General features: G+C 41.4%; 1 protein-coding gene across 1 annotated transcript in view; it reads right to left on the reverse strand.

Moving 5' to 3' along the window:
* LOC117346678 (vitamin D3 hydroxylase-associated protein-like) overlaps positions 1–21,077 on the reverse strand; it is a 76,589-nt gene that overhangs the window by 31,019 nt on the left and 24,493 nt on the right. Inside the window, exons 4-6 of the mRNA XM_033916632.1 lie at positions 18,074–18,207; positions 16,657–16,863; positions 6,170–6,210 (exon numbers count right to left, since the gene is read on the reverse strand). Of these exons, the coding sequence (XP_033772523.1) occupies positions 6,170–6,210; positions 16,657–16,863; positions 18,074–18,207 (382 nt within the window). The remainder of the gene's footprint in view (positions 1–6,169; positions 6,211–16,656; positions 16,864–18,073; positions 18,208–21,077) is intronic.

The following is a 21,077-nucleotide window of genomic DNA, read 5'->3' on the forward strand; positions in this document are numbered from 1 at the left end:
TCTATCATCTATCCTCGATACTACAGCCATCACAACTCTAATTCATTCACTTGTCATCTCTCACCTTGATTACTGTAACTCTCTTTACAATGGACTCCCTCAAAAAGAACTACGGCGACTCCAACTCATACAAAATACAGCCATCAAACTTATTTACAAATTGGGAAAATATGACCATGTTACACCTCTCCTGAAAGAAGCTCATTGGTTACCTATAACCCATCGTGTCACATATAGAACAATTATGCTAGTCTTCAAAATCAGATTCTCCCGCCAACCTTCTTTTCTAGATAAACTTCTCATCCCCTACTGTTCATCTCGGACCCTTAGATCAGCTGATCAAAACCTGCTATCTATCCCCACAATCAAAGATTTCTTTTATACGAGAAAGACCAACTTTTCGGTAGTCGCTCCTACCCTATGGAACTCATTGCCACCTCATAGTCGTCACGAGACATCACTTGATAAATTTAAGGCTAAATTAAAAACTTTCTTATTCCAAGACGCATTCTCCTGTTCCCAAATATAATTTATTCTTCAATACCTCAACCGCTTTTAAGAAGCGATCCCATTCCTTATGTTTCATCCTTCCTTTTTCCAATTTTTTTTTTGCATAATGTACTTTTTTTTTTCCCCCCTTCTATCTCATTATTCCCTGCCTTCACTTTCCAGTATGTGTAGTTAAAGTTTAAATGTCCACAATCCCCCTTTCTTTTTTCCATTTCAATTATATTATTTACTGTACTATTTTTAACTTGTAAACCGGCTAGATACTCGTTGATGGTCGGTATAGTAAAAATTTAATAAACTTGAAACTTGATAATATGTAGAAATAGGGGCGGTGCCTGAATATAACTCACCTTGGGCTACCACTGGGAAAGCGTGAGCAACATCTCAACGACTGGCCAAAGTAACCCACCAGCCTTTGCTTTGAACGGCACAAAGTGATAAGACTGAAAAGCCCAAACGAAACGAGATATGTGCTGTGAACTTTTAGGGGTTCCTTTCACGAAGGTCCGCTAGCGTTTTTAACGCACGCTAGCTGAAAATCTACCGCCTGCTTGAAAGGAGGTGGTAGCGGCTTGCGCGTGTGGCATTTTAGCGTATGTTATTCCGCTCCTTTGTAAAAGGAGTCCTTAAACTTGAAAAACATAATAATAATAATAATAATAATTTTATTCTTATATGCCGCTAAAGCCATAATAGTTCGAGGGGTTCATAGACAACGCCACGAAAGACAAAGGCGCGTGCCGACAACTGAGCGCAAAACGGAGGCGCGCGCCGAAGAAAATTACAGTTTTTAGGGGCTCCGTCAGGGGGGTTTGTTGGGGAGCCCCCCCAGTTTACTTAATAGAGATCGCGCCGGCGTTATGGGGGGTTTGGGGGGTTGTAACCCTCCACATTTTACTGTAAACTTAACTTTTTCCCTAAAAACAGGGAAAAAGTGAAGTTTTCAGTAAAATGTGGGGGGTTACAACCCCCCAAACCCCCCACAACGCGGCGCGATGTCTATTAAGTAAAGTGGGGGGTTCCCCCCATGCCCCCCTGTCGGAGCCCTAAAAACAGTAATTTTGAGCGGCGCGCGCCTCCGCACTGCGCTCAATTGTCTGGGCGTGCCTTTGTCCCGGCGCGCTTTTGACCTGACACCGTTCGAGGCAGTTTACAGTAAGAAGGGCTGGACAATCAGTGAAGAAACAATACAGATCACCAGAAATACATACATACTGGATAAAAATAAAGTAAAACAATGAATCCCTAGGTTACAAATCGATCAACCAATTGCGTTTTTAACTGATTTTCTAAAACTAAAATAGGATGGGTTATTACCCAACCAGTCATTCAGTTTGCCCACCTGGAAAGCAAGAGTTCTGTCCGGGAATCTTTTATAACGACAAGCCTTTATTGTCGGGTAGGTGAACATATGGATTCTACGTGGAGGCCTGTTAGGGCAATCCCCCCCAAAAAAAGTGAGGGACCAAATACGCAGGGGCCAAGCCAAATATTAGTTTAAAAAAGCATACAGGGACTCATATGTATACACACTAGTCAGTAAAGTGGTTGTGATATAAAATGAGAGACTGACTATAATAGTAATAGTTACCAGTAGGGAGAGAGCAAATAGCTACTTGAAAAATGCTCAGAGAAGTGAAACTCTGAAGGGGAGGTGGATACCTCCCCTTAGGGAAAGAGTTTACCGTCCAGTCATGGCATTTGCTTTGCAAAACATCACTCTCTGACCACTGGTAAAAAGCTTAGTTGTTTGAATAATGCTTGAAAGATCGACATCAAATGTTCAAAATTGTTATGCACAAGGATCTCTTGCTCGTTGAAAGAATGATACCATACACTTATCTGTGCAAACTTTTAAGGCTTGTGGTTGTTAGGACTCATGGGGGTCTCAACGTGGCCCCGTTTCGAATATCTGCTTCAGGAGACCCAATATTAACCCCTTTTTTTTTACCCTCTGTGCAACCGTATCAATCCAAGAGATGGTCTGAAATTACAACAAATTTATCTTATCAATACCACTCACAGCGCAGGACAAACTCACATAAACTGCGCTGTGGGGAAGCTATACTGCTTATTGGCAAAATAGAAGAAGGAAGAAAGCACGGAAAAAACGGAAAAAACTCACATACCGTTTACCGAATTCAGAAATTCCAAACGACGGAGACCGCTGTCCACCTCACCAACTTTATACTACAGTGAGGAGGAGGGGGGAGGGGTGACCTCCGACGGAGCGTGATGACGTCATAACGTCAAAAAGGTTATTGTTATGAAAGAACCACTGTCACTGTAAATAGGAGGAGGGGGGAGGGGTGACCTCCGACGGAGCGTGATGACGTCATAACGTCAAAAAGGTTATTGTTATGAAAGAACCACTGTCACTGTAAATAGGAGGAGGGGGGAGGGGTGACCTCCGACGGAGCGTGATGACGTCATAACATCAAAAAGGTTATTGTTATGAAAGAACCACTGTCACTGTAAATAAAGACTGTTGGAAAAGATGTTGAAAAAAATATTGAAAAAATAAATGTTGAAAAAATAATAAAGATAATAATTACAGGAAAGCGACCCACTCGATCTCATTATTTAACCCATTAGGATGAAGCGTGTTTAATTCAAAAATCCACTGTTGTTCTTTACGCCAGAGAAATTTGGGTATGTCACCCCCTCTGGTGGTAGTCACTATATCTAACACAGAAAATCTCAGATCAGCTGTATCATGTTGCTGTTGAATCCAATCTTGTATGAGGGGAGCTTCTTGTATGCCAGATCTGATTCTACTTATGTGCTCTCCTATCCGAGTTTTCACACTGCGAATCGTGCAGCCCACATATTGTAGCCCACACGGGCATTGTATTATATACACCACTTGTTTAGTGTTACAATCTGAAACTGTTGAAGTGAGTTTTTTTTAGTGGTGAGATTCATTTCTTGTAATGAAACGCTATGCTGACACATTCTGCAATGCCCGCACGGGTTGTGCCCTCTCGTGATGGTGGAAGCTTCTTGACAAGGGTTTATAAACTGAGAGTGAACCAGTCTTTGTTTCAGATTTTGAGTTTTAGAAAATGCAAAACGAGGAGGCCCCTGAAACTCAGGGTGATACTGCATAATATGCCAATGTTGTTTGATGGTACGTTTGATATGAAACGCCAGGTGAGAATATGGCAGAACACATACTAAAGATTGTTCATCACCTTTAGGGTGAGATTCTAACAACTGTGAACGATGGGCATACAAACCCCTCTTGTAGGCTTTATTTACAACTGTAACTGGATACCCCTTTTCTTTGAACCTGGCTTTCATGTCTTCTGATTTAGAAATGTAATCCTGTGTTGAGGTGCACAGTCTTCGAAGTCTCAGAAATTGACCCGCAGGGATATTATCCCTTAGGTGTTTTGGATGAAAACTGTCGTATTGTAAAAGATTGTTTCGATCAGTGGGTTTCCGATATATACTTGTTTGAAAACTACCATTGGCCAACTGAATGCTAATGTCCAAAAAAGGTACTTGGTGATAATCTTTGACCAACGTGAACTTCAAATTGACGTCACAGCTGTTCAGCCATTCTACAAATTGGTCCAATTCTTCTGCAGTACCCATCCATACTCCAAGAATATCATCTATGTATCGTTTTCAAAACAGCAGTTTGTGCCAATGTGCTGAAGAATATAAAAATATCTTTTCAAATTTAGATACGTAGAGACAGGCCATTTTAGCTCCCATGGCGGTGCCCTTAATTTGCTTGTAAAATACATCACCAAACTTAAAATAATTCATACCCAGCGCGATTGAGGCCAAACTTGTCAAAAATTTGATCCTGGTATCAGGAATGGCCAACATATGTAATTCCTCCTTAATGATGGTAATTGCTTCACGTTGGGGTATATTTGTATATAAGGCAGTGATGTCCAGGGTGAAAAGTATGGCACCATGTGGGATATTGTTAAACGTGGCCAAAAACTTTATCATACTGGCTGAATCTAAAACATATGAGGGTGCCATGGGAACCCGATCTTTAAGATAAGAGTCCAACATAGATGACAAGGGTTCCAATATAGATCCTATGCCTGAGACTATCGGTCTTCCTGGAGGGTTGGTAAGGGATTTGTGAATTTTTGGGACAAAATAAATAACTGGAATTTTAGGGTACTTACAGGATAAAAACCTGTATTCCCTCTCAGTTATAACTCCCATTTCCAACCCCTGGACCAAACAGTGTGAAATAACATCCTGAATATCTTCTACTGGATCTTGATGAAGGACCTCATAATATGTAGTATCTGTCAGTTGGCGTTGGGCTTCGGCCACATACTGATCTGTGTCCAAAATGACTCCTCCTCCTCCCTTATCAGCTGGTCTGATGATAATACTGTTATCTGTGGCTAAAGAGTTCAATGCCATTTGCTGGGAGCGAGACAGATTGAAACGGAGGGGGGAATGCTGATGTTCCAAGATACCTACATCTTTTAATATAAGATTCTCAAAAGCCTGTATGTGTGGATCCACGGTACCGGGAGGGCACCATGTGGATTTCAATGGTAATTGCACTTGTATTGAAGATTCTGAATCTGAATCTGTGGTTGTTAGGACTCTTGGGGGTCTCAACGTGGCCCCGTTTCGAATATCTGCTTCAGGAGACCCAATATTAGTTTAAAGCAAAGACAAAAAAATTTAAACAAAACTCTTGCCTCCATCGGCAGCCGGTGTCATTTTTGATCATAGGGACTAATATGTTTCCATTTTTTCAAACCAAAAATCAGGCGAATTTTGAATAACTCGGAGTCTGTTGATGCTTCTAAGTTGTGGGTGACTTTGATAAAATTAAGAGTGAAGGCATAGTCAAGAGAAGCTAAAAAAAAAAAAAGTATGAAAAGAGCAAACGGAAAAAAGAAACACTATTAAGGGTTTTTGCCGATGACTGTGCAAAATAGTAACAGTGATTGAAATAGGCTAAAGCTTGTTTCTCTACAAATAAGAATGGTAAATGAGAAATGATAATTATTCAACGATCCTTCAACTGAAAGTGGGATTTAGCGCTGTCTATTTGGACCACTTGGTCAGACATTTGTTTAGTTAGTGTTTTTTGCATATATGGAATTTCAAGGCTGCATTGTTTGTTCCCCTGATGAGCCAAACATTGGTGAAACAAGGTCGCTTGTTGGGAAGATTGGAGAAGACATGACAGCGTTGGAGCTCAAGTCATCTTTTGTCAGCTAAGTCCTTGAACGTGCCTCCGGGTGACTTTGCCCTTTTCTGGACCTGAGCTGTTCTGTGAGGGAGTTTTTTTTGCCAGTGAAAGTATTTCAAGCAGTTTTGATTTGTACCTTTTGGTCCTATACTGCTACATTAGTCTGAGGCTTTTTCTCCGTCTTTTTGGGGTGCACGCTGGGTTTGAAGAGGGGGGTACCTCGGTGCCACAATCACACATTTTGACTCATTATATGCGTCCTTGTATAATTTGTTAGCATATAAAGAACTGCCAACAGCTACCTGGGCATGGACTTAAGTATCAGTTTAAAAAAGGCTACCCCTAACCCTTTGCTGGACTCTTATTTCCTCTATTTCAGGCATCTGCATACATTCATACCAATGAGCACTCGAGCGAATGCATCCCAATAAATAAAAAAAGGCATAGAAGAAAGATTTTAAGGTACATTACCTGACAGTATGCCACTTGCAGGGCCAGTTACTCCAGAGGGACTGCGGGAAACAGAAACAAACAAATGCTCCAGTTTGTTTTCTACCACAGAATGGGCTTCCTAGGTTTAATTTAATTTAATTTATATAAAAAGAGCTGTGATAATAATTAATAGGTAGGTACTTCCTAGGTCAAAGTCATGAAAGTGTCAGTCATTCTGCCCAGTTTGGCCATTTCTGGGGCCAGGGCGTCAACATTTTCTCAGTGTCATAGTAACATAGTAACATAGTAGATGATGGCAGATAAAGACCCGAATGGTCCATCCAGTCTGCCCAACCTGATTCAATTTTAATTTTTTTAAATTTTTTTCTTCTTAGCTATTTCTGGGCAAGAATCCAAAGCTCTACCCGGTACTGTGCTTGAGTTCTCACTGCCGAAATCTCTGTCAAAGCTCACTCCAGCCCATCTACACCCTCCCAGCCACTGAAGCCCTCCCCAGCCCATCCCCCACCAAATGGTCATACACAGACACAGACCATGCAAATCTGCCCAGTACTGGCCTTAGTTCAATATTTACTATTATTTTCTGATTCTAGATCCTCTGTGTTCATCCCACGCTTCTTTGAACTCAGTCACCGTTTTCCTCTCTACCACCTCTCTCGGGAGCACATTCCAGGCATCCAGCACCCTCTCCGTAAAGTAGAATTTCCTAACTCTACCATCCCTCAATCTCAAATTATGTCCTCTGGTTTTACCATTTTCCTTTCTCTGGAAAAGATTATGTTCTACGTTAATACCCTTCAAGTATTTGAACGTCTGAATCATATCTCCCCTGTCCCTCCTTTCCTCTATAGCAGGGGTAGGAAACTCCGGTCCTCGAGAGCCATATTCCAGTCGGGTTTTCCCCAATGAATATGCATGCACTGCTTTCAATGCATATTCATTGGGGAATTCCTGAAAACCCGACTGGAATATGGCTCTCGAGGACCGGAGTTCCCTACCCCTGCTCTAAGGTATACATATTCAGGGCTTCCAGTCTCTCCTCATATGAATGTCCCTCTGTACTTGCCCCCTTGACTATATAGTAAGATGTTTCATTGTTTGTACAGATTTGTGCTTCTTTATTTTTCATCCATTTGATATAGTTGGGGGTTTTTTTTCCCACTTCTTTATTATTTTCAATACTTACAATAAATGTAACAGTAAATATTACATTTTATACTCAAATATCACACTTAATATTCTTATAATATCCATTTCAGAATTAATCCCCCCCTGTCCCCTAAACAATCACAATGCCCATACATAAAATATCTATAATCATCCAAATCAATTATTCAAAATTCATTAACCTATCATCCCCCCACCTCTCCCACCTCTCCCCGGATGTGCATATTTAAAGGGGAAAACATTATTTAAACATTACAATATTTTGTTAATGGCTCCCAAATCTCCTGAAACCTCTTAAAATTCCCTTTCTGAATGGCCAATGTCCTTTCCATTTTATACATATGACACAGTGAATTTCACCAAAAACTATAATTAAGCCTTGTCCAATTCTTCCAATTGCTCGTAATTTTTGTATGTCAACTCCTGTCATTATTAACAAAAGCCTGTTGTTCTTAGATGATATTTGGCTTTTAGCCCTCATTGACATACCAAATAATACAGTATCATAAGACAATGCCATTGGATTTTCCAACAATTAATTTGGCCCCATATTGATTTCCAAAATGCCAAAATAAAATGACAATAGAACAATAAGTGATTTAAAGTCCCTGCTTCGAGATGACAATGCCAACATCGATTTGACTTAGAGCTATCCAACTTTTGCAACCGAACTGGGGTCCAGAATGCTCTATGTAACAGAAAAAACCATGTTTGTCTCATAGATGCCGACATTGTACATCTCATCCTCCAAGTCCAAATTTGTGACCATTGAGACACAGAAATTTGGTGCTTAATCTCAATACTCCAAATATCCCTGAGAGCAGTTTTTGATTTCTTATTTGCTAAATTCGGCTAACAATTTATACCACTGTGCAGCCTGGTGTCCCAGAAAGTCCACCTGAAAACATATGAATTCCAAGCTATACTGATTATTTAAATTTTTCCATTCAGGCAGGGCCGGATTTAGATGAAAAGAGGCCCTCCTAGGTTATTCCACTTATGAGGCCCTTTCACCTCCCATTTTTAAGTTTGTAAATTACATGAGAGATAATAAAATACATCATTACTGTGATATATATCAATACGTTAAATGAAACATGTTGTTATTGGTACTAACCTTTATAAAAAATGTGACACGGATAATAAATAAAAAAAAGTCGAGAACACTTATTTGGACATTTATTCTCAGCACCATATATAGTACTTGTAACAATAACTAATCAAACATAACATACAACATTGCCCCTTCCTATGTCCATAGTGCCCCCAGTGCGTCCTTCTTCACCTCACCCCCCCTCCGATGCCCGCCTGCCTCCCAGCCCCCTTCCATTGAACACCCCCCCATGCCATCCTGCCTGCCTGCCTTCCATTAAACCCCCCCACCCCCCTCCGATGCCAGTCTGGGCCGCCCTGTCCTGATGGATCCACGTTTTGCCTCTTTCCCCGCGGGGCAGGGCTTTGCCCAGCTGTTTCCGGACTGACGTCTTTCCCTCCCCGATCCTCCTCCCAGGACGAGAAAAAGAAAGGGAGAAGCCGAGTCGGTGCCCCGTTGCGGCCGGAGCCGGTTCCGATCCCGAAGCGTAGAATTTCTCCTTATTTTCGGTTCAGTGTTTTAGTGTCCACTGTTTTTAGAATAGTGTAATTTTAATTTTGCTAACAATTTGAATGTAGGCCCCTCTTGATCTTGAGGCCCTAGGCTGAAGCCTAGTTAGCCTATAGGAAAATCCGGCCCTGCATTCAGGGAACCCCGCCTGAATGGTCTGCTTCAGTTGCAGCCATCTAAAACTTTGGGTTCCTTTTATCAAGGCGTGCTACGGGGATTAGCGCGTTGGACAATTCATCACGCCTAACCCCTGTGGCAAGCCAAGAAACTAACACCTCGTCAATGGAGGCTGTGAATTGTTAAGTCCAAATTTATGCTGCAACTGTGAAAAGTCAAGCAGCTTACCATTAGATATAACATCATCTAAAATACATATTCCTGCTATCATCCAATGCTTCCAGATAACCTTAAATCCGCCAATTTGAATCTTGGAGTTTAGCCATATAGTATGATTTGTTGATTTATGTATTGGGATAGGTGTTAAATTGTTGATATATCGTAAGGTTTTCCATGTATCCACTAAAATTCTGTTTTCTTTATATAATCTAGGCATTTTGATACTGAGAACGTGGCATAATCGCAGAGGAAACATGAGTCGCCATTCCAACCACAACCAATCTGGGAGATTTTCATTGAACTTTGGGAGGACCCAATACATACCTTGGCGCAAAATATAGGCTTGATGATACCTATAAAAATTGGGAAAATTTACCCCTCCCTCCGCAATTGGCTTTTGTAGAGATACTACCGAAATTCTAGCAATTTCCCCCAGCCAAATAAATTTTTTTAATGCATATGATATTTATGTGTTTATTATTCACTTTTATTGTTTTTATGATATAATTATAAATCCGTATGTTTTTATTTATGATAATTTGTATTTCTGTATTCAGTGCTCTCATGACTCATTCTATTTTTAATACTTCATTTTAATATACGAGTGATTTATGTTTGATGATATACACTTTTGCTGTTCTGTTTTTATAGGCTACATTTATATATCCCTGAAGAAGGCTTTTATAGCCGAAACACGGACCGTGTTAGGATCCATCATAAAACGGATTAAAAGACTCTTTTGTTAGGCCTGCACATTTTTAAGTATAAGTTATACTTGTATGTAACAATTGTTTTTATATATTTTTTTAAAATAAATTGATAGTCCTTGAAGTTGGTTGACTGTGGCCTTTCCCCATTCTTTTTTTGTTTCACATTTTCATACGTGGGGTTGTGTTTCCTCTCTGTTGTGGGATATATTCTTTATTTATATGGCCAGCAGTAGCATCGTATCTATGCCACCTGAATGACAATTATGATGCATCATTTATACCGTATTTCCCCATATATAGGCCGCGGACCTATACATGGGTTTTACAATCCCCTGCAATTGGTGCGGCTTCCTTATATGGGGTGGCCTATCTAAAGACATCATAGATAAGCCGCCCCATTGGAAGATCAGCCGTGGAGTCTCCTGTACCTGCAGCAACCTCCTGGACGGCTACCGGATGCCTCCTGCCTCGTCAAGGCTAGCGGTGCAGGGCAGAAGCGATCTTTTCAGTATCGCCGTCCCTGCGCTGCTTCCTCAATGCCTGCGCCAGTTCTCACAGAGACTCACAAGTCACGTGAGAACTGACACAGGCACTGAGGAAGCAGCGCAGCGCCAGCTGGATACTGAAAAGAATGCTCTTGCCCTGTACCGCTGGCCGCAACATGGCAGTAGGCGGCCCACCAGTATTTACTGGTGGGGGGGAAGGGATGTATAGGCTGCCCCAGCCGCCCCATTGAATAGGCCGTTTTAGATTTTAAAATGCTTAGATAAGCCACGGCTAGTAACATGGGGCGGCTTATCTAAGAGTTTTAAAATCTAAATCGGCATTTCATGCAGCCTATACATGGGGAAATACGGTACTCGGCAGACTTTTACTGTATTCCTGTTATATGATTATTCTCGATAGGTGTCATTGACTCGTGCTCAAGTCCTAGCGACTTGATGAACATCTGCTCTCACCATTGTCATATTAAATGTAATCCTCCACCTCCAACACTGCCCACCTGTTGCTGCCCAGATGGGTGGTACATGGTTAGTCTGACACCTCCGCCGAAACCTGTCCGCCTTGGGAGGCCCTGCTGGGAGTGAAACTACCGACGGCCTGGCTTTCAGCTTCTCAGATGTGCGCGAGGTCCAGTGGCACGACAAGTCCAAGTACCGTCACTGGAGATGATTATTCCACTGTGCTTTTTTCATGTGCCTATTTCTGACGCTGAATTCATGTAGGATTCAGGATCCACTTCCCTGTTTCCAAATTTGCCTCATTTATGCTTGCTGTATGATTGTTCACTTTTCTATTATTCAGATTTATTAACCGCCTTTATGAAGAGAAACTCCGCTGTTCAGGCAATTTGTCAGGACAACTTAATACAGACCCGAATTTTATCACCATGCCTGTAATGAACACAACTCAACAAAGCTTCACGTTTCTCTCTGTTCCTGCAGTTTATATCTTTTGAAATCCGCCTAGAGCCGCAAGGCTGAGACGGAATATAAATCACTAATAATGTAATTTGCTCAAGCTGGTGCACAGCAAGTACAATTTACAATTTTGATAACGGTGTAACAATAGCAAAATGACTGAAAAAATGAGATAAACTTGGAAACAGCAAATTGAAATGTAATAATAACATTAGTAAGATGTAAACATTTAACAGAACTGTAAAACAATCATATAGCCCAGGGCTGCCCAAGTCCGGTCCTCGAGATCTACTGGCAGGCCAGGTTTTCAGGATATCCACAATGAATATGCACGAGAGAGATTTGCCTGCACTGCCTTCTTGGTATGCAAATCTCTCTCTCATGCATATTCATTGCAGATATCCAGAAAACCTGGCCTGCCAGTAGATCTCGAGGACCGGACTTCGACAGCCCTGATTTAGCCGAAATACAGTATATATGGTAAAAGTCAGTACGATACAAATGATACCAAACAGGCAGCATAGCATAGCGGTAGGCAATTCCGGTCCTCGAGAGCCGGAGCCAGGTCAGGTTTTCAGGACATCCACAATGAATATGTATGAGATGGATTCGCACGCACTGCCTCCTTGGTATGCAAATCTCTCTCGTTTTTTAGCGCAGGGAGCCTATGAGCATTGAGAGCAGCGCAGGGCATTCAGCGCAGCTATCGTGGTTTAGTAAAAAGGGAGGGGGTATATTTGTCTATTTTTGTGTAGTTGTTACTGAGGTGACAGTGCTTAGAGTCATCTGCCTTGTCCTCTTTGAAAACCCGCGGAATGTAAATGATAATTCGCATTTTCTCTGCGTACAGCGCGCTTTGTGGTTTGTTTGTTTGGTTTTTTTTATTGTTGGTAGATCATTTTGACTTGGTCATTTTAAAAGTAGCTCGTAAGCCCAAAAAGTGTGGGCACCCCTGCTATAATGTAACCATTGGACAGGGTAGCAGCCTATAAAAAAAAAATTGCAGCTAAAGAAATAACATTTGGTTCATAGTAACATTTCAGTGAGAAAAGGTAAATTGAGCTCACAAATCTCTCTAACGAAAAAGAATGGGGTCCTTGTACTAAGGCGTGCTAGTCATTTTAACGGACGCTAACACGGCGAATACGTCTTAGTAAAAGGACCCCTATATTTTTAATACCAGTATGCCACTAAATAAGTGATAAGAAACCATGAAAAATGTGGCAAATTAAATCCAACATCATACCGTTAATTAAAATAATTGAAATCAGTTATGTATAAGAATATTTATAACACAGTCATATATGTGTATATTAAGAATATAAGAACTGCCGCTGCTGGGTCAGACCCGTGGTCCATCGTGCCCGGCATTCCGCTCATGCGACGGCCCTCTGGTCAAAGACTGAGACTAGTCCTACCTGAGTACGTTCTGGCTGCCTGAGTCCGATCCTCGAGATCTACTGGCAAGCCAGGTTTTCTGGATATCCACCATGAATAGGCACGAGAGAGATTTGCCTGCACTGCCTTCTTGGTATGCAAATCTCTCTCATGCATGTTCATTGCACATATCCAAAAAACCTGGCCTGCCAGTAGATCTCGAGGGCCGGACTTGGGCAGCTCTGGTTTAAACAATGATATGATATTATCAATAATGACTTAAGACACCCCCCCCAGCTTTTACAAAACCTTAGAATGGTTTTTAGCACTGGCCGTGGCAGTAACAGCTCTGACGCTCACAGGAATTCTATGAGTATTGGAGCTGTTACCGCCGCGGCTGGCGCTAAACACCATGCTACGGCTTTATAAAGGGGGAGGCGGGTTGTCTTAACCAGTGGTTCCCAACCCTGTCCTGGAGGAACACCAGGCCAATTGGGTTTTCAGGCTAGCCCTAATGAATATGCATGAAGCAAATTTGCATGCCTATCACTTCCATCATATGCAAATCTCTCTCATGCATATTCATTAGGGCTAGCCTAAAAACCCGATTGGCCTGGTGTTCCTCCAGGACAGGGTTGGGAATCACTGGTCTTAACCATAAGAGCCAACAGATATGTTTTCAGTAAACTATAATATAACCAGGAAAACGACATTTTCCAGAGACTTCAGATATTGGGCTAAAAAAATTAAATTCAAGTTATTGACAAATACGGATTAGTATAAAAATACTAGCGTTGAGAGGATTTAAAGAGTATTCCATGAATGTTTTAAGTATTTCGAAAGAGAGGAACCCAAAATAGCTAATATTTCCATAATTTATGTTTACGAATCTACATCAGTTTCTCCATACCAGACTTAATCTAGCCACTCCCTTTAGGAAACTAAACTAAATCTTGGACTTATATACCAAGTCATCTCTGAGAAACAAGACTCGACTCAGTTAACAATAGTTGTATTTCAAAGAAAGAGTGAACCTCATGGAAACATATCTGTTGGAAAACGCTGAAACAGAGTAATTTTCAGAATTTTTTGAAAAACTTGAAGGGATGGACAGGATCTTATTTGAGAAGGTAGATCGTTCCAAATTGCTGCTAGTAAATAGGGGAAGGAACAAACATTTTTACTGATAGATCTGGTACCTTTTACCCATCCTGTTGTTTTCCCCTTATTTGTTTTTCTTTCCTATCAAATATTGTATTTCTTACCCTCCTTCCCCATTTAAGTCCTGTAGGTCCATTGTACGTTTGAAATTTTGTACCCTTTGAATGCTGTAAATTTTATTTATGTTCATTGCTTAGAAGTTCGATTAAGCGATTTATCAAATTTTAAATAAAACTTGAAGTTTAAATATATTGATGAGTGCCCTGGGGTCATCGGAGTCCAGACTCTGGAGGAACCATGTGGGTTTTGTTGGGAGGGGAGGTTGGCTTGCCTAGTCCTTCTTTGTGCTTTCCGTGCTCAGGGGGGTCTTCGGACTCCCGTGTGCCAAAGAGACACACTCGCAACCCCCTCCATGCTTGGGGGGGAGGAAGGGAGGATTGGATTCCTGGGGATAGTAGGTAGATAAATGACACATGACTTTGTACTGTTATGCCTTGTTCTAGCGGATTTCCCACTTCTGTTCACTGTATTTTGCATTCTACTGTTTTCTTATGGTTCCATCTTTTTTTTTCAACCAATAAAAAATTGTTTACAATATAAAACTAGAGAGACCGGCGAATCAAAGATACCATGTAAGATATTTTTAAAAACTATGCAGGCACATTTAAACTGAACTCTCAATCGAAAAGGAAGTCAATGTAAACTCCTCAACAGAGGTGACACATTGTCATACTTTGTTATACAAAAGATCAATCTTGTGGCAGTATTTTTTCCATTTCCATTGCTCAAACCCACATAAATGGAGTTACAATAGTCCAGTTGTGCCAAAAGGATGGGAAGGTAGAAGAGGATCTTTCCATGTCAGTGCTATGCATATGTTGGCTGCCAACAAGAGTTGGCTGCCTACAAGAGTTGTCAAATTCCAAGTGTCTAGACTAGAGACCATTGGATATCGATTGGTGGTTTCCCCATTAAAATGAAAGTTAGATCTAAGAGAATTTTTGTATTAGTCAAGACAGAGCTATATTTTGTGACCTTTTCCATCAAAAAATTGTATTTGAGGGCAACCCCACCACATATGAATCATATCTCCTTTGATATTGCAGCCTCTCCAACATAGAGGAGAGATGTCAGGATTCCAACAATGTAATCATTGAGGAGGAGATATCTCTGTCCTAATTTGACCTTAGAGTATTTACACTTGGGGTGGGTGGGAGGATGGGAGGATTTATTAATTTGATTAGGGTAAGATTATTGGGGAACTCTATGTTGCTGAGTTTTATGGAATAATCATTGAATGGGTGGAAGAAATTGAGTGATTAAGTATAATTGTAAGTTGAATGTGCTTGTATTGACATATTATATGTTACTAGTCTTATAGCCCGTTACATTAACGGAAGAGAAGTGAGCAGAGAGCAAAGAAGAGGCGCTGGAGACAAACCGTGAAGAGAGGGAAGGGAAGAGGGGGGGTCATAGGCTTTTTCCTCCCTTCCCTGCGGCGGGAGCCTGAGCCGGCATAGGCGGTTGAGGGGGGAAGGTTGTGGTCGGAGTTGCTAGGCTGCAGCGGATGTGTGAGTTGCGAGTGTGGGGCCTGCAGCGGCGCGAGGTGGAGAGCAGGCTGTGGTGACGTAGTAAGCGCGCATGCGCACTCTCATGTCCGCGACGGATCAGGGAACACGACTTTAGAGTGCACATGCGCGGCGTAGCATTTTATTATATTAGATATATTCATGTTTGCACTATTGAAGTATGAAAATCAATAAAGAATTTTTTTTAAAAATTCTCAATCGTGCATTCATACGTGAGAGAGAAAAAGATGGTTGAACTTTATAATCCCAAACTTCATTCCAAAAAATGCTGATTTCACTTGTTCCAATGAGTTTCCCAAGAATTCATATATTGGAAATGTGAAGGTGGGAGAAAGAAGACGATACTTTTAATAGTGCATGAAATAACTTTCTTTAAGGAGAGATATTCAAAAAGAATTTCTTAAAAAAACTGTAAAGGTCAGTGAATATGCATCATGAGGTCATGTTTAGTAATGCAATGTCGAATTTGAAAATATTGAAATAGGGAGAAGTGAAGTTTGAACGTGCGTGAAATATCACAAAGTGCGCACAAAGTATTATTTAGAAAAAGATTGGCCAAAGGGAAGTTAGCTAGAATAGGCCAGTAATGGTATAATTGGAGTAGAATTAGGAGAAATAGATTTTAAAGAACAGGTTTTCTTTCAGCTAAGGGTTCCTTTTATCAAGCCGAGTCACTGGGGTTAGCGCATCGGACATTTCATCAAGCGCTAACCCCCGCGGCCGGCTAAAAAACTAACACTTGCTCAATGCAGGCGTTAGCGGCTAGCGCGGCAGGCGGTTTAACATGTGGTATTACGTGCATTAAACCCCTACCGCAGCTTGATAAAAGGACCCCCAAGTATTACTGTAATATATAAATGTTTTGCAATCATCATATTGAAAATGCAACATATGATATACCTTGTTATAATTATTGCATAATTCGATAAAAAATATTTTAAAATAAATAAAAAAGAATATTTTTTATACTTCTTTTAAAATAAGGTAGTGCCATATAGGTGACAGCTATCTTGCTTTCTTTTTCTACCCGGTTGCCATACTAGGTCAGAAAAGGGTCCATCAAATCCAGGATCTTGTTTCCACTGGTTACCAGTGCAGATTGCAAGCGCTTGGCAGGATCCCAAATCCATGCCAGACTTACCTCAGTCTATATGCTGTCGGTTTCAATCCACAGAGCCCACAGAAGCTGGCTGGCAGACGGATGCTCCCACCAGTATCAGATCCAATGCCGAGAATGCTTCCACCATTTGCAATCAGCGCACCCTCTCCTCCCGAGGAGCCACCAGGTGTCTTCTTGGGGTTCAGGGGATTCAAGGTCTGTCCAAAAACTGAGTTGCTGCAGTCATAGCTGAAGGGAGCCAACAAAAGAACTCAGCTCTTGAAGGAATGCAATGCTCTACTCCGGAAAATATGTTAGATTATAATTCCTTTTTAATTTTCAATACAGACTCGGTACAAATGTGAAAAGGACAAATCTGCAGATGGTACATACAGAGTTAGCATCGATTTAGGTCAGTGGTTTCAAACTCAAACCCTTTGCAGGGCCACATTTTGGATTTGGAGGTACTTGGAGGGCCTCAGAAAAAAAATAGTGAATGTCTTATTAAAGAAATGACAATTTTACATTATGATCAAGAAACTGTTTTATTTTACTTTTGTGATTATGATAAACATATCGAGGGCCGTGAGTTTGAGACCACTGAGTTAAGGGGAACAGTTAATCTGCTGGCTGGGTTGGAGGGCAGAGGGGAGAACAGGACAATCAAGCCATTGTGACATCACTGATGAGGCTGGCTCTTATTGGTGGAATGAGGCATTATGACATCACAATCTCAGCTCTGCTTCTCAAAGGCAAACAGGATGTCATGGTTACAGTTTAGCCAGTGGTCTCCAACTCCAACCCTTTTCAGGGCCACATTTTGGATTTGGAGGTACTTGGAAGGCTTTAGAAAAAAAATAGTTAATGTCTTATTAAAGAAATGACAATTTTGCTTGAGGTAAAACTTTTTATAGTTTATAAATCTTTCCTTTTGGCTAAGTCTTAATCATAATATTGTCATTTATAGCTAAAGAGACATAAGATCAAGAAACTCTTATTTTACTTTGTGATTTTGATAAACATACCGAGGGCCTCAAAATAGTATCTGGCGGGCCGCATATGGCCCCCCTGGCCGCAAGTTCGAGACCACTGATTTAGGTGGTAGGATTACCATTATTGGAACAGGGAATAAATTGCCCTAATCCCTCTTTGTTAGAAAATTTGACCCCCACTTTTACAAAACCAAAGCATGATTTTTAGTGCCGGCCACAGTGGCAACAGCCCCTACGCTCATAGGAATTCTGCGAGCATTGAAGCTTTTACCGCCATGGCCAGTGCTAAAACCTGCACTACGGTTTTGTAAAAAGGAGGGGGTGTAATAATGGTGTTAATATCCCTTAGTTACCCCCCAAATAAAATTAGATCAAGATTGCTTCACACTGCTGATGCACCAAGTAACTGAGAAAGCATTAGAGTCAGAGATACGTGGACAGAATATTATTACAGTCGGAATAGATACTTTAAAGTAGACTGAGAGACGTTGGTTTTTACAAACGGAACTGCTCCCTGCTTTTTCAGGACCTGGACTATCACACTGTCCTGTGACTCCAGGACATTGAGGAAGAATGCCAGACCACAGGGCGAGGCGGATCCCTAGGAAAGCAATGAAAGATAGTCAGACTTGCAATGTCGCCAAGTGTGGACCTTCAGTATATTCAACAAAAAATTCCAGACAAGTCTCTAGCAGGAGAGGCAGTTCAACGGCAAAGAGCACCGAGTCTCTTGTACAGCTCATAACATATTCACATTGCACTAAGGCAGACTCTGAGAAGTCCAGGAACAAATAAGAAATAGACACCCAACAAGTGTAATGGAAAAACTAACTAACTTGCTAGTCGAACACACAAGGAGTCAGGGGTATTGCAAAGGTAGGGGGCGCCTGGAGCGGTAGAAGCCCCCCATCTTCCTCTCCGCCACCTGCTCCTTCCGCACCCTCACACCACATTCGCACCCTCCCTTCTTTAAATCTTCACCAGCGCCAGCAGCCTCTCCTGCATGCTGCTCGTGCTGGCGTTGGCCTTCCCTCTGTCAGCACATCCTGACCCCGTGACCCGGAAGTGATTTTGGAGGGAGCCAGGCCAGCGCAAGCAGCAGGCTAAAGTAGTTGCTTGCGCTGGCGAAGATTTTAAAGGGGTACACCAAGATGGCGCACAGGGTGGTGCACCCTCCTATGTCACTGCAAGGAATGACACTAGCTGCACTTACCGGACATGTTTATCCACTCCTACCCTAGTGTGCAACGTTCTTTCTATTAGGCCCCTTCTTGTCTTACTCCTGTTTCTCTAGATAAGGTCTTGGAGACTGCAGTGCTTATCAAATGGTAATCTAAATGTTCCATCTTTGTTTACATCCTATACTGTCCATTAAAATGTTTATAGTATATTATTGTGTTGGCATTGTAATGTAGCACACAGGAGGTTGTAATCGCCAAAACGTCCAGGTGCCTATTTTCAAAACTTATTTTTTAGATGTCTTGCAGGTCATTTTCCCTCCGCTATATCTGAATCGTAAGTGGGGGGACACATTAGAGGCATGTTTTGGATGGGATTAGGGCTTGGATCTCTTAAAGGGATAATCAACCCTTTTTGAAGAGATCCAGGGTGTCATTTAGACGTTTGGAATTAGACCTGTTTTCAAAGGGCATAAGGACTGCTAGGTGCCTTGAAATTTTATTTAAGTTCTGCTTAAAATGATGTTTTCCTCTTAATGTAAACCGCCTAGATGTCGCAAGATTGTGGCGGTATAAAAGAATAATGTTATTATTATTAACTTAGGCGCCCCCTAAGTGATTTGCCCCGGATGACAAGGAACAGGTTGGGATCAAACTCAAACTAACCACTAGGCCATTCCTCCAGTCCACTAAAGAGCTATATTAAGGTGTTCACTTTTATGACATAAGAGGCATGTGTGGTTCAATATTCAAAGAGATGTAACCAGTCGTAAATGACTCCTGGCTGGTTAAGTCACTTGTCCGGGGCTAATCTGCTATTTTGAGGGCATTCTAAAGACAGAGTCTGCACTTGGTGGTTTAAGCACTCATATTCAGCATTTAACCAGACAGGACCACACAAAAGCCAGTCCTAGTTTTATCCAGGACTCCATAACCGGTTAAGTGGTGATTACCACATTTAACCAACTAACACCCCCACTTTATTTATTTTTTTTTTTTACTAACTCGCAATAGAGGTTTCTACCATGGCCCAGAGCGCTAAATGCTCACAGAATTCCTATGAGCGTCGGCGTTATTACCACCACGACCGGCGATAAAAACGCCTATTGAAGCTTTGTAAAAGTGTGGGGGGGGGAGGGGGAATTATTATGCTCATTGTCAGGGAAAGTTTGCCTTGAGAGACAGGTTGGAGAAAACCTTTGTCTGCATTTTATTATTTATTTATTTAAAATATTTATTACTTGCATTATCCACTAGTTCAAGGCGAGGTGCAATAAAGACATGCAAAATCAGAATATAAAACAAAGCAAAAAGAAATAAACTTTAGGTCATATACATCCCTTAGTCCAGTGGTCTCCAACTCCAACCCTTTGCAGGGCCACATTTTGGATTTGGAGGCACTTGGAGGGCCTCAGAAAAAAATAGTTAATGTCTTATGAAAGAAATGACAATTTTGCATGAGATAAAAGTCTTTATATTTTATAAATCTTTCCTTTTGCTAAGTCTTAATAATAATATTATAATTTATAGCTAAAGAGACATTTGATCAAGAAACTGTTTTATTTTACTTTTGTGATTATGATAAATATACCGAGGGCCTCAAAATAGTACCTGGAGGGCCGCATGTGGTCCCCGGGCCACAGGTTTGAGACCACTGCCTTAGTCCTAGTAATATAAGAGGTCCACTAAGCAACAAATATTTTATCATGTACATCAGTGGTTCCCAACCCTGTCCTGGAGGACCAGTAGCCAGTCAGGTTTTCAGGAGAGCCCTAATGAATATGCACGGGGTAGATTTGCATGCCTGTCACCTCCATTATATGCAAATTTCTCTCATGCATATTCATTAGGGTTATCCCCAAAACCCGACTGGCTGGTGGTTCTCCAGGACAGGGTTGGGTAACGCTAATTTACATAATTGAAAGGGCAATTTCAAAACTGCGTAGGCAGGTGCAAAGTCCATGAATTTTACAACAGTTCTCAAAGGGAAGCTATGGGGAGCGTATTTTAAGGAGGTGCTAGAAATTTCATCATTTGAAGAAATAGTAAATGCTCTAGATCAGGGATGTCAAAGTCCCTCCTCGAGGGCCACAATCCAGTCGGGTTTTCAGGATTTCCTCAATGAATATGCATGAGATCTATTAGCATACAATGAAAGCAGTGCATGCAAATAGATCTCATGTATATTCTTTGGGGAAATCTTGAAAACCCAACAGGATTGCAGCCCTCGAGGAGGGACTTTGGCACCCCTGCTCTAGATTTAATATTGTCTTTAGAACTTTCAAGGAAATTA

The sequence above is a fragment of the Geotrypetes seraphini genome, chromosome 12, assembly GCF_902459505.1.
Source record: "Geotrypetes seraphini chromosome 12, aGeoSer1.1, whole genome shotgun sequence".
In the NCBI taxonomy this organism is placed as follows: domain Eukaryota; kingdom Metazoa; phylum Chordata; class Amphibia; order Gymnophiona; family Dermophiidae; genus Geotrypetes; species Geotrypetes seraphini.